At 30.7% G+C, this 12,585-nt stretch overlaps 1 protein-coding gene across 2 annotated transcripts in view; it reads right to left on the bottom strand.

The window, feature by feature from the left end:
- Window positions 1-12,254, bottom strand: part of LOC143064655 (zinc finger E-box-binding homeobox protein zag-1-like) — a 42,528-nt gene extending 30,274 nt beyond the window's left edge. The window contains exons 1-2 of one of the 2 annotated variants that reach the window (XM_076237632.1): window positions 12,185-12,254; window positions 10,469-10,553 (exon numbers count right to left, since the gene is read on the bottom strand). In XM_076237632.1, coding sequence (XP_076093747.1) covers window positions 10,469-10,529 — 61 coding nt within the window. In that variant the 5' untranslated portion in view covers window positions 10,530-10,553; window positions 12,185-12,254. The remainder of the gene's footprint in view (window positions 1-10,468; window positions 10,554-12,184) is intronic. The other variant, XM_076237631.1, reaches the window with a different exon arrangement.
- Between the last annotated feature and the right edge of the window lie 331 nt (window positions 12,255-12,585).

Genomic DNA, 12,585 nt, shown 5'->3' with positions numbered 1-12,585 from the left:
CAAGATTCTACTACTGAATTGCAGAAAAAAAATTGTTTATAAAGCTTATGATATATGTCTTTTATACTAATACAAAGATGCTGCTGCGACTGAATACGTGACTCTAAGGTTTACTCTTCCATCTTATGTAATGGAACTAAAAATTTTAAATATTCAAAATTTTTTTCAGATGGCATGCAGCTTATAATGCATTTTTAATTGGTAAATGTCTCCATATTGAGAGATACATGAAAGATAGATAAACACTTGTTGAAAAATTCGCATTAAAATAGTGAATTAAAGGATTCACTTTTTGTCATACTTCAGTCATTGTATTTCTGATTTTACTTTTTATTAGAACAACTATTGTAGTAGACAAGGTATGCTCACTAGGTGATACATAAATAAAAGGAAAAGGAAACAATATCATGGCATGAACAATTTCAATAATTTCCTGCGTTTGTCATTTTACAATAATTACACCTGAGCATGTCATTTCCAGCAGAAAGCTCTGAAGTCTCATTAACCAGGATCACTTACAGAAATTACCTGGATTTCTACAGAGTATAGCCAATAACAGGTAGCACTACCACAGAAAAACTTCCCAGGAGAGTAATAAAAACACTAGGTGCTTTTCTCATCATGTCATCATTATTTTTATTCTAATTTGATTAAAATCAATGACAACAGAGTTAAGCTAATTACAGGTGGTTGGAAGACAAAAGAAATTCTCCAAGGAATTTGTGCTGAAGTTCAAATAGCTTCACAGAATATATAGAACTGAAAAAGGTTATGAAAACATATAGTAGAACTGTTCAACTTAAGTTCATTATTGGACTCGACAAAAGTTATCATATCCTATTGTCAACAAAAACAGAACTAATTCAACAACGGCATATTAAAAAGTTTCAATACATACAATTGTTCATTTGAGTTGTAACCTTCAAATGGTAATCCCCTATTCTAAAAGGCATAGTAAATGAGAGTAAAAAATAATTGCTGGACAAACAAAAATACAGACAAGTTGATTGCACTTTAAACCTCAATTTTGATACCAACAGTCAGGGTAAAATAAAAAGCCCAAAATTCATGTCTCAAACATTATGTCTCATGGTGCTTATTTTCAGAACACCTAGAACTTCACATAGATGTAAATATTCTCAAATGTGAGAAGTTCATCAATTTCATAGGTGCAACCAATCTAAATGCAAATTATGGAAGTTCCCAAAGTAGACATGATTCAGAGACGAAAGAATTGTTTTATTTTTTCAAAGCACTGATTAAACCTGTCGTGAGGTATAACTTGATGAATATATAAATGCTGTGTAACTTGAGTTTGTTTCTCCATGGTAGGTTTCTGCTTATTTCTATAATTTATAATGGAGTTGTTCATGGCTCAAAAATGAAAGAAATAAGAAACAAGAAAGTGCAGCTCTGTCTATGATACAGACAAGGTACACCAGAGAATGACAAAATAACACGTTATGTTCAATCTATAGAACCACAACATAACTAAAATGACACGTTTTGTTCAATCTATAGAACAACAACATAACTAAGTTCCAACATACATTGGAAACCTCACAAAAAATATTTTATAATCTGTCTTAAATCATAAGGTGCTTAACTTTGTGTAATTCATGTGTTATTGCTGTTCAAAGTAAAAATTGGCTTTAGTAAAACTGTGGGGGTACCTGATGACAGTAGCTATGTATAGTGTGTGTTTCTGATAGACAGACAGAAGAGAAGACAGACAAACATGGAGGTGGACCACAGGTCACTAACAGATTATGATGCTACCCTTCTTTGATTGGTTTAAGGGGGACAAAAAACTACATTTATTATGTTTTCAATCTGATTTTTCAAGTTTCTGACTTCATCTCCAGCATCTTCATAAACATATGTAGGTCGAACAAAGGACACTGCTTACGATTTAATTTATCAGGAACCATAGCTCAGAATCAACCTAATCTGACAACTTAATTAGATTAAGATATTGATTTTCAAGGTGTGTTGTTTTCCAACAGGTAAATATTTTAATTTACTGCATATCTGGTACCTTTCAACAAAAGGAAAGTTTCAAAACACAGCAAGGTCTAGTGATTCAGAAACTTAAAATGTCAACAAAATGTATCTTTTTTTTCTAAAATTAGACCAGGAAGATCAATGATTAATGTATTAACTTTGATTTTAGAAGACCAACCCTGTAACCAACCAACTTATTTCATACGGGATAGCACATCCTCATTTTTACGGAAATGTTGTTAACCGTGCCCGGAAATTTAGAAATGATCCATGTAAACTTGTCGCTCCTTTAAATAAACTTATTCTAAAAGGGTACCTATTCAACACTGTAATAAGATCATTGAATATTGTTTTTATTGGTATAAATATTGATTTTGTTATCAGTAAATTAAAAGCTAACTAAATATTACTAGTATGTTATATGCATACACATATTCATGGATCTACAATCTGTCGATACCTGTAACTTGGCATTGCACAAGGTCATGTTTTTCTCTGGCTGTTTATGACGTCTTTACACTAAATCCATTGGATGTTGGATGTGTACGGATTGATAGTTTAGTCTTAGTTGCATGATTTTTTTATTAGTTGTTAGTGGCTTTGAACTAGCTGTCAGGTAACTGCGAGTACTCTCAGATCTGTTCATTGTGTCTTTTTGTGTCGGGATGTATAAGTACCGGGCCACGTCCACTAATATTTTTGTCCTTCTGATGAGTTAAGCCTTTTTCAACTGATTTTTATAGTTCGTTCTTATGTTGTACTGTTATACCACTGTCCCAGGTTAGGGGGAGGGTTGGGATCCCGCTTACATGTTTAACCCCGCCACATTATTTATGTATGTGCCTGTCCCAAGTCAGAAGCCTGTAATTCAGTGATTGTCGTTTGTTTATGTGTTACATATTTGTTTTTCGTTCATTTTTTTGTACATAAATAAGGCCGTTAGTTTTCTCGTTTGAATTAATTTACATTGTCTCATCGGGGCCTTTTATAGCTGACTATGCGGTATGGGCTTTGCTCATTGTTGAAGGCCGTACGGTGACCTATAGTTGTTAATTTCTGTGTCATTTTGGTCTTTTGTGGATAGTTGTCTCATTGGCAATCATACCACATCTTCTTTTTTATACAGTATTGCATGGTGCAGTTTTTGTACATGATAATTTTTATACCAGAAAACACTTTAATCAATCAACTATTTAGAAACATTAGATAAGTTTCATTTCTTAAAACTCTGAAAAATCTTACCTATAAAAAACTGTAAGAGGAGTTTCCATTTTAGAATACTAAAATCATATGAATTCTGAAACAGTTGCATTTCATTCCCTTGGAGTAACTGGAGCTGTTTGAATGAAAGCTTTCTAGTTTGATACAGCCCCCTAGTTACACCTGATGCAAAATTTAAACAATAGCCCACCTTTATTCACCTGTATCAGTTTTAATAACTATTATAGATAACAAAGGTGAACAGGTGAAATTTATTCTGATTTAAATTTCCTGTTCCAGACCTACACTGATGATTCAGTTCTCATATGATACTTTCCCTTTTCAAAGGTTAATTCTTTAGTTTACAATGATGAATCTTCAGTAGATGGTTTTATACGTTGGGATTTTTTATAAATGTAAAGGAAAGTTTTCTCTTGATATAAGATAACTTTAACTGTCTTTTATGGTGCCATTGGAAATCAAAGCATAAAAAAAACTACATAAAATTGTATATAAACAAAGGAAATAATTCTCCATCTTTCTTTTAAATCACTACCAAAATCACAAAAGATATATATTTAAATCATTCAATATTGAGGAATTGCATACACTACCTCATTTTCAAATGACCACCCCCCTTTTTAGGGACAATCTCTGCATTTGAATGGGGACATATAGCTGGAAACATCCCCCTTTTTAAAATGGCTGGATCCGCCCCTGAATATGGAAAACATGGGTGCAGTATGATAGCAGGTCTCATTGGGGTCTAAGCATAAAGGATTGGCACATTTTTTTAAAACGTGACACGTACAAGTCAAATAATTAAACGTGAAAGCGGGAAAGGATTAAGTCAGGTGGGACACTGGAAATAACATGCACTATTATGGCAGTGAGACATCTATAAGAAAAAGAGATTTACTTGCCATACACATTTATTTTGAACCTAAGCCATGCTTACAAATTTTGACCCGAAAAAAAATCCATAGCCCCCCCCAGAAAATCAAATGGTTGCTGCCTTAGGATATTTTTCAAACAATACTACTTTCGTGGAGTTCAATGATAAAATATAGAAAATGAAAAACTTCCATAAGGGACATGCATAATTTCAGAATTGAGCTTGATAAACACATACTTTTTTCCCCTCATTGCTGTCCTACCAACCCTATATTTTTTAAGGTTGAAACAGGAACCACACAATACTTTTATTTGGCCTAAATGCTTTTCTTGTAGTTCAGGTTCTGTTTTGTCTATGTGTTATATAATAAAATAACTCAATTTTAAATTTCCAGATGATTGTTACACAGAAAAAAAATCTGCACAGCTAAGCTATTGCATCTTTGAGAAGAGTACTAGGATCTGAAAATTCTACTTAAAACTTCTTTGATTGTTATTCATCTTTTAAATATAAACAATTCTTCACAAATTTTCTAAAAAAATATTGACAATTTTTTTACTTTAAAAAACCCCATCTGTATGGTCTATTAAAACAGTGAAGAAGTCGTTCGTTTCGTTCGTTCTTTCGTTGGTTGGTTTATACAGTTATACATTTCACAGCTGAACATTCTCATAACAGAACCAGCCCTTTTACAGGTAAAATAAACAACCAATGATACACCTGTCTGAAGTGAAAGACAACCAATCACACAAAAGCTTTCAGCCCTATTATCTGATCAATAAAGAAAACAGCTCTACAATGATAGCATTAAATAGTTGTAATCTCAGGTAATTGTTACAATTTACCTGATTTTACCTGATTATTTACAGTTAATCTGGTCAATAAATCATAAAGAGATGTCATAAATGATATTAATCATATTTAAAATGTTGGTTCATGGGATTTTTAACTGCTTGACAAATTGCAGTACTTAACTTTTGTTCATTTTTTATTTCTTTGCTTTATTATCAATAGAAACCAAGAAAAAAAGAAGTCCATAAAAAATGTTATTTTATTAAATCATCCTTCATGTTTAAATAAAAATTTGAAATGGGAAAGTGTAGATAAGGACTACGCATTATAATAAATTTTATAACATTTTTTTTTTTTTTCAAATACAACATAAACAGAAATAGTATCAAAATAGTAGAATAACGACTGGTTAACAACAAATTAAAGATCTATGTTTTCTCTTCATTGTTCTTGGACAGGGTGATCTACTGTATCCATTTGTTTAAAGAAAACTGCATCCAAAATTTATTGTTATTTCTATCTCATAGGACCAGAATTTCTCTGAGTACAACATTATTAAGACCAGGATTTTGATTTCAATAACTAGAGCCAAGGATTTTAATAATAAATCAGTACTATTAAAATCCATGTCTCACCAGGTTTTTTTTTATTTGTTTACTTAAAATATATACTTATGTTTACTGCATATCCTTTCTTTTTTTAAAGTTAAATTTTACAGAAAACAGTTTGTTACATTTTCAGGAATGGCCAGGTGCAAAACCTATTTTACTGTTTATCTTTTGGTCTAAGACAGCAGGGATAGAAACACTTAATAACAAACTGTAGCAGCCAGAAACCTCAATTTTATCCTTGTTCTTTTTATTTTAACCATTAATTACACTGTCAAAAAATTCTGTTAGATTATGATGAAATGACAATGTGATCTTTTGGGGTGTAAATCATTGGGTGTTCTGAATGACAGGTCAATTTAAGAGGTTGTGTCCAAAACAGCTCAGGTGTGATTATTTTGTAAGTAATTTACCTGCAGATTATCTTGTCGTGTGACCAACACGCTTTTTTTCACGCGACAAACTTTTATCCTTTTTTATTGTATTTATATGAGACATTTACATTACAAAGACATTATTATTATTTTAAAGACTGTAACTTAGACCCATAACTAAAAGACGGCTTAAAACTAACGATGAAAATTATGGGGTTGGGACATCTGATGTGAGGCCTTTTTTTTCAATATTCAGCTACTGCTTTGAATGTAGATCAAAAGGCAAAAAATAATTCTGCTATTGTTCATGAGAGGGTTAAGAAAATTTAAAACTGATTACTTCAGGTTCACCTTGCCTCACTTCAATCATTTATTGAAAATTTTCAAGTGGACATTTTATTCAAAATATCTCATCTGTTCCAAATGAAAAGAACAAATGTCAGTTACACAGGATCATAATGATACAACCAAAAGGTAGTTACAAACCATTGTTTGCAAAAATGCTAATTCATTTATGCTGAATATAATCAGTTGCTGTATTAAGTGGGAGGTTACAAGATCAAGCATTTATTTAAATGAGTATTAAAGAAATTTACATACAATGCGGCAATAATTTTCAGGTGAATTAAGCAGACAATACCCCTAAGATGTGGTATGATCAAAAGATTTACGGATTTACCTGAAGTTTAACCTGGCCTTCTGTTGAATTAATTGCTTCAGCATGAGAATTTTTTTTTTGCACCACCAGAGTTTGTAAAATTTTATATAATTTCCATACAATTAGTTATAGTACACAAAAAGCTTTTTATCTTTTTATAGGAATATCATGTGTTCTGTGAGTCTGAATGTTTGGTTAACTTTTTATGAAATAACTTCAAAATTTTATACAATCAAAGACAACATGTTTCGAAAGACCTCCAGTAATAATTTATTACACCTAAACCTCTGAAATATCTTTCAATATCATTAATACTATCTGTGACCCAGCTAGGTAACCCCTAACTAGAATCCATTCTCTCTTTGCTGCTGGAATGATACCCAATATACCTGTGTTTGAGGATAACAACACTCACTTTGACTGAGCCATGGAAAGAGAATTTGAGGCAGATTTGGCTGTTTTATTACTGTTCAACATATCAAATGGCTATAAATAATTTGTCTTAATGGACACAATGGTTCATAAAGAAATTTGTGTAGGAATGATCCAATATGTGGTTAACATATATGAACAAGCATGTAAAACAAGTGAAACTGCGAGCCACATGCTCACTGATGATACCCCCGCCGCAAGTGGATAATATTAATAGTGTAAAAATATGCAAGTGTTCGGTAAACAGGAAGTTGTCGAGTGATGAATCTGAAAACGCATCACACGGTATAGCTGACTTATATAAATCCTGAAACCAAATTTCAGAAATCCTTGTATTGTAGTTCCTGAGAAAAATGTGACGAAAATTTTCAACTTGGCTATCATGTGTAAAATCAGACAAGTGTTCGGTAAACAGGAAGTTGTCAAGTGATGAATCTGAAAACGCATCACACGGTATGGCTGCCATATATAAATGTTGATACCAAATTACAGAAAGGGTGGATGTGTAGTTCCTGAGAAAAATGTGACGAAAGTTTCATGGGACGGACTGACTGACGGACGGACTGATGGACGGACTGACGGACGGACTGACGGACGGACGGACTGACAGACAGAGGTAAAACAGTATACCCCCCTTTTTTAAAGCGGGGGTATAATAATTAACATAACTTAAGTTAACCCAAGAACTGGACAAATCAATTTCTTGAGGTGATGGCACTATTTATTGATGACATCATGAGTATGAGTTAAATCTACACAGGCAATAGTCCTGTAAGAGTTCAAGGAATACTTGATCTAGACATAATATTATAACTGGCTTTTTTTTTTTTAATAAAAAGTAATAAACAGAATTAACAGAGTTATATGATGTATGGCCTTTCACATAAAAATATCTCAGCATAATGTCCTTTACCATTTATATAGATTGTGAGTTGGTCAAGTTTACACCTCAATAAATTCCACCATAATAAGCTTTATTGCTAAAAGAGTTTTTTTTATATACTTAATTTTTGAAAATCTCAAAACGTCAAGTTGCTTCAGACCACTGTACTTTGAATTCTTACTAAACAAAAGATTTGTGCTTCCTATCTAGGAAAGAACATTTTTTTGAAGCCTGTTGTATTATTCTAAAATTTCCAATACAAATCAAAAAATTTTGCTGCTAAATCTAAAAATTGCTATGACCCGAAAATATTATATTTTGAAGTTAAATAAACAAATTCTTCAAGTTAGAGGTAAAAATTTGAAAACTTAAAGAGATGTATCAATAATTAAAATAGACTAAGAAAAGATAGAAATTATAAATTGCAAGCATTGCTGACTGTTAGAATCCAGCGATTAATTGATTTTTATTGTACATTAAGTGTGTAGAATAAACTAATATTGATCTCTATAGAAATTTTCCTAATTCATCATGCTTTACATTAAAAGGAGAAACGTTATCTATAAATGTTTGCTAAAATTGACCAATAACTGCCAACTTTACATTATCTGACTCAAAATGATCAAGTTCTTCACAAAATTTATGTTCTATTTTGGATTAGAATTGAGATTTGATGATTACTTTTTCAGAACATTGGCTTTTTATTTTGATGTCATATCAATCATGCATTCCTATTTTTCAATTATTCACAGACTTTAAAACTTTTCTGGTTCTACATACTTTCACATACATGAACGAATTAGGGATTTCAAAAAAAACAACTAGTCTTCTAACAAATTATTGGAATTAATTAGCTCTTTCATTATTGAAATAATAATAAATATAGCTATTTCAAAAAAATCAATGAGTTTCAATTATGTTCAATGAAATATATTTCCCAATGATCCAAGTTATAATGTTACCAGAGATTTTCCAACTAAAACTTCAAGACTTTCAACACCTGGACAAAAATTATGTGACAAAATTACCTACAATTAAATACAAGTGAAATCACTTGGTACACCATGTACACTGGCATTATTTCAGAGACAGATGTTCAAAAATAAGTTATATAAAGAGACAGAAGGATGATCTATATATGAAACTGATTTTTGGGAATTTTAGAATTATGTTTATTAAACCAATTGATAATGTATTCTTTATAAAAAAAAAAAAAAAAAAAAAAGTAGTTGCTACTTATTAATGTCTGAAACTAAAGAAAACTTCCAGAAATTAAAAATAGATGTGAAACACCAATACACAGATTTAAAAATTTATATGTATAAAGTATAATGGTTTCATCATCAACAATCAGACTTATATTTTCTGTCCCAAGAAGCTGTTAATATTTTTTCCTAACATTCTCTGTACCAAATAAATGGTTATAGTCATATATTATATGCAATGAAACATATTTTCATATTAAAAAGGTTTCAAAATGCTGTATACCATTAAAACTCATCAAATAAATCAATTTTATCAAGTCAATCAGAGAAATGTTTACTACCAGTTGTGAAGGAAAGGGATATAGTTTTGTTGTGACACTAATTCCTTTTTTCCTTTGTTTGAAAATTATTCATGAAGCTCAGCATCTCATTATGTTAACAGTTAAACTCTCAAAAAGGCTTGCTCTTTCCCCCTGTTGGTATCAAGGTGTTTAGTCTCAAGACCAATTTAGAATATACCTATGGGATTTATCTCAATTTCTGAAATTTGAAACTTTTCTATGTGGCTGTAATCAGTTTAGATAATGTTGTGTCAAATGTTTTCAGTATGACCTAAATTATTTTTCTACCTTTAGACAATGTACACCTTGAACATCCAGGTTTCCTCTAATGTTTAATATGACTAAATAAGTGGGCGTTAACAAAAATATTTTTATTACCACTTTTTGCACCCATGATATACGAATATAAATTTCTGTTTGTTCTATTTCATTTTGTTTCTAATTTAAACTAACTTAATTAATTATAAACAAACAAACAAACAAAAATAACAAACAAAAATGAACAAGTTGTTGTTATAAATGATCTTAAAACAGTGAATTCATATTATTAAAATTCTAAGTTTAATAAAAATCAAGTTTAACAAATTGTTCCTATGTTTATTTTCACCAATTCTTCCATATATATTTTTTCAATAAATAAAAATAAAGGCATTATATAATAACACATATCATAAAAGTAAAGACATTTCACATTTGGCTAAACAGCTGATAAGATCCGCCATCATGATTTAGTTTATCATATTATGATGTTGATGAAGTCGAACACTGACAAAATGTCGATTTATAGGGTCACCTATAAATCACACCTTTGCAATAAAATTTTATATTTCAGGTTTAAATACATGATTTTCTCAATTAAGTTGTAGTAGAGTATTTATTTGTAATTCATTCTTCTTCTTTTTCGTCAAAAAAAAATTGTCTCAGCATCACTTTCAGTGTCAGGTACAGCAAGGTAGAGACACCTAAGAAATCTTACACCGGGATACTAAACTTATGTCTTACTTTGATTTTATTGAAGAAAATGCACCATTGAAGCCTTGATTAATAGATAAGAATATATTTTCAAGTTGACTTACCATTTTTTCTCTTGGGGTTGGTCTGCTTTCGTCTTCCGCACCTGTGTATCACATCTGCCATGTTTTCATTTGAGCAACTTCTAACCTGGTAAATATTATTGCGCATGTACTGTTACAAAATCAAATGACAGTTTCCGGTCAGGTCTACTTAATTTGTCTTTTTTTAATTATTAGAAAAGTAAATTAAAGAATCTTCAATATTACATTTAATGATGACAAATCAAAGCTTTGGAAATATTTGATAGCCAAGCAAGATGCATTGCCGGGAAAAACATCCCGAGATGTCCCCTGCACAGGTACCCCGTAGGATGACACCTATATGCAGGTTTTTTTACAGGAAGAAAAAGTAATTTAAGAATAATACAATAATATAACGGCCTGGATGAAATTAAAAAAAATAAAATAAAATGAATATCATCTGAAGTTCAATTTAGCTAAGTTAAAAAATCTTATGTGTCAGCTAACTGCAGGTAATTCGAGAGTAAATCTAGTGACCAAAAAAATTGCGCAAACATTGTAAAAGCACTTAAAATTTTATATATACGATGGCTTTCTGCTTAAACATGTAATATTTTGTTTCCATTAATCAACCTCTGCAATGAAATGTGTGACTTTTTAACCAGCACACCTGAACAGGGCTGCAGATAAAGGTAAAGCAAGGTGTGTTTAATAATCTAAGTTTGAAATGCGGCTTTTTGGTTGAACCCTGATCTTGCTGATTTTCACAACTGTTCTAAAAAAAAATTTGCTTTTAAAGAACACCGACTTAATCTCAGGTCATCACTGATTTGCGACTATCACCTGGCGGAATATTTACGTATTATAAATTTATGAGTTTTGAGAATTTAATTTTCTTTGAAATTAACAGGGAAACAGGGGAAATGAGACAACAATTTTAGTAAATGATTGTTAAATAATAAAGTTTAATTCATAATATAATTAGAACCTGAAAGGTACCTCTTCTAGACTTGAGTCACATCCTCATCAACAAAGTTTCGGCCATGTTGTTTTTCACTAGGGCGTAAGAAATTTGATATTTCTCCGATGGATTAAGCTGAGTGATGCTTTCTCAACAAACATTGCTTTATACTTTCATATCAACCTTGTTTAACAGACATTTGTATTTGAAACAAAGAAATAAAATATTTATTATAAATTGGATGTTATATCAGCACAGTGCCACTGCTAATATGCGATATTTATTTATGGACAAACAGAAGCCGGCATGTTTAATATAAATTAAAATGATGTGAGGGGTTATCTTAACATGTCAAACTATGAATAACGGAATTAAAACTGATCATACCCTTCCATGATGTTTAGTTTTAATGTAAAAAATAGATAATTTTTACGTTTATTAAAATTAATATATTTTACAAAGATCATTAAAAAAGGACGTTTAATTGACCTATGATTCACCTTTCATGTTAATCTTTTTTTTTAACATGGAAATGACAAAAAAAAATATGTTATTTTGGGATGCAATGTTTATACTTATATATATATATATTTTAATGTCCTCTTTTCGTTTAATTTATTTTGTGTTCGTATTCTAATATTTAGTAATATCATAAATTATTCTCAAACTTTTATATGTAAATTATGATGTTTAATATTAATTTAATTCATGATTCCAGAAATATAAATATGATAAAACAAATAATTATTTTTTTAAAGAATAAAAGTGAACATAATTTTACGTGCAAACATACTTACAATGATTATAAGTGATTCTGGTCAAACTTGCTGATGATAGTTTTGATACGTGATTGAAGATCAATCAAAGATTAATTAATGTTTACAAATCTGATGATCGTCAATAAATGCTACCTGAAAATCAATCGATTATCCAATCAAATGTCTCTCTCACCTGTCAATCATCATCACACACCTGGCGTGATCACCTATTGCGGTCGCGTGGCGGCAACCGTTAGAAAACTGTAATTGATAATAATTTTATTGCTCTGTTTACCTGTTCCTGTAATTTAATAATTAACATAGCAATAGTTCAAAGAAAAGGTGTGAAGCTGTGAATTAAAAAACGGTACAACTCTAAATCTCACAGTAGCTAACTATACAGGTTTTATGACTGTCCGAAATTAGAAATTTTCAAATAT

The sequence above is a fragment of the Mytilus galloprovincialis genome, chromosome 2 (genome assembly GCF_965363235.1).
Source record: "Mytilus galloprovincialis chromosome 2, xbMytGall1.hap1.1, whole genome shotgun sequence".
Classification (NCBI taxonomy): Eukaryota; Metazoa; Mollusca; class Bivalvia; order Mytilida; family Mytilidae; genus Mytilus; species Mytilus galloprovincialis.
Note: the sequence above shows the minus strand (reverse complement) of the source record. Positions and strands in the feature narration are given on the sequence as shown.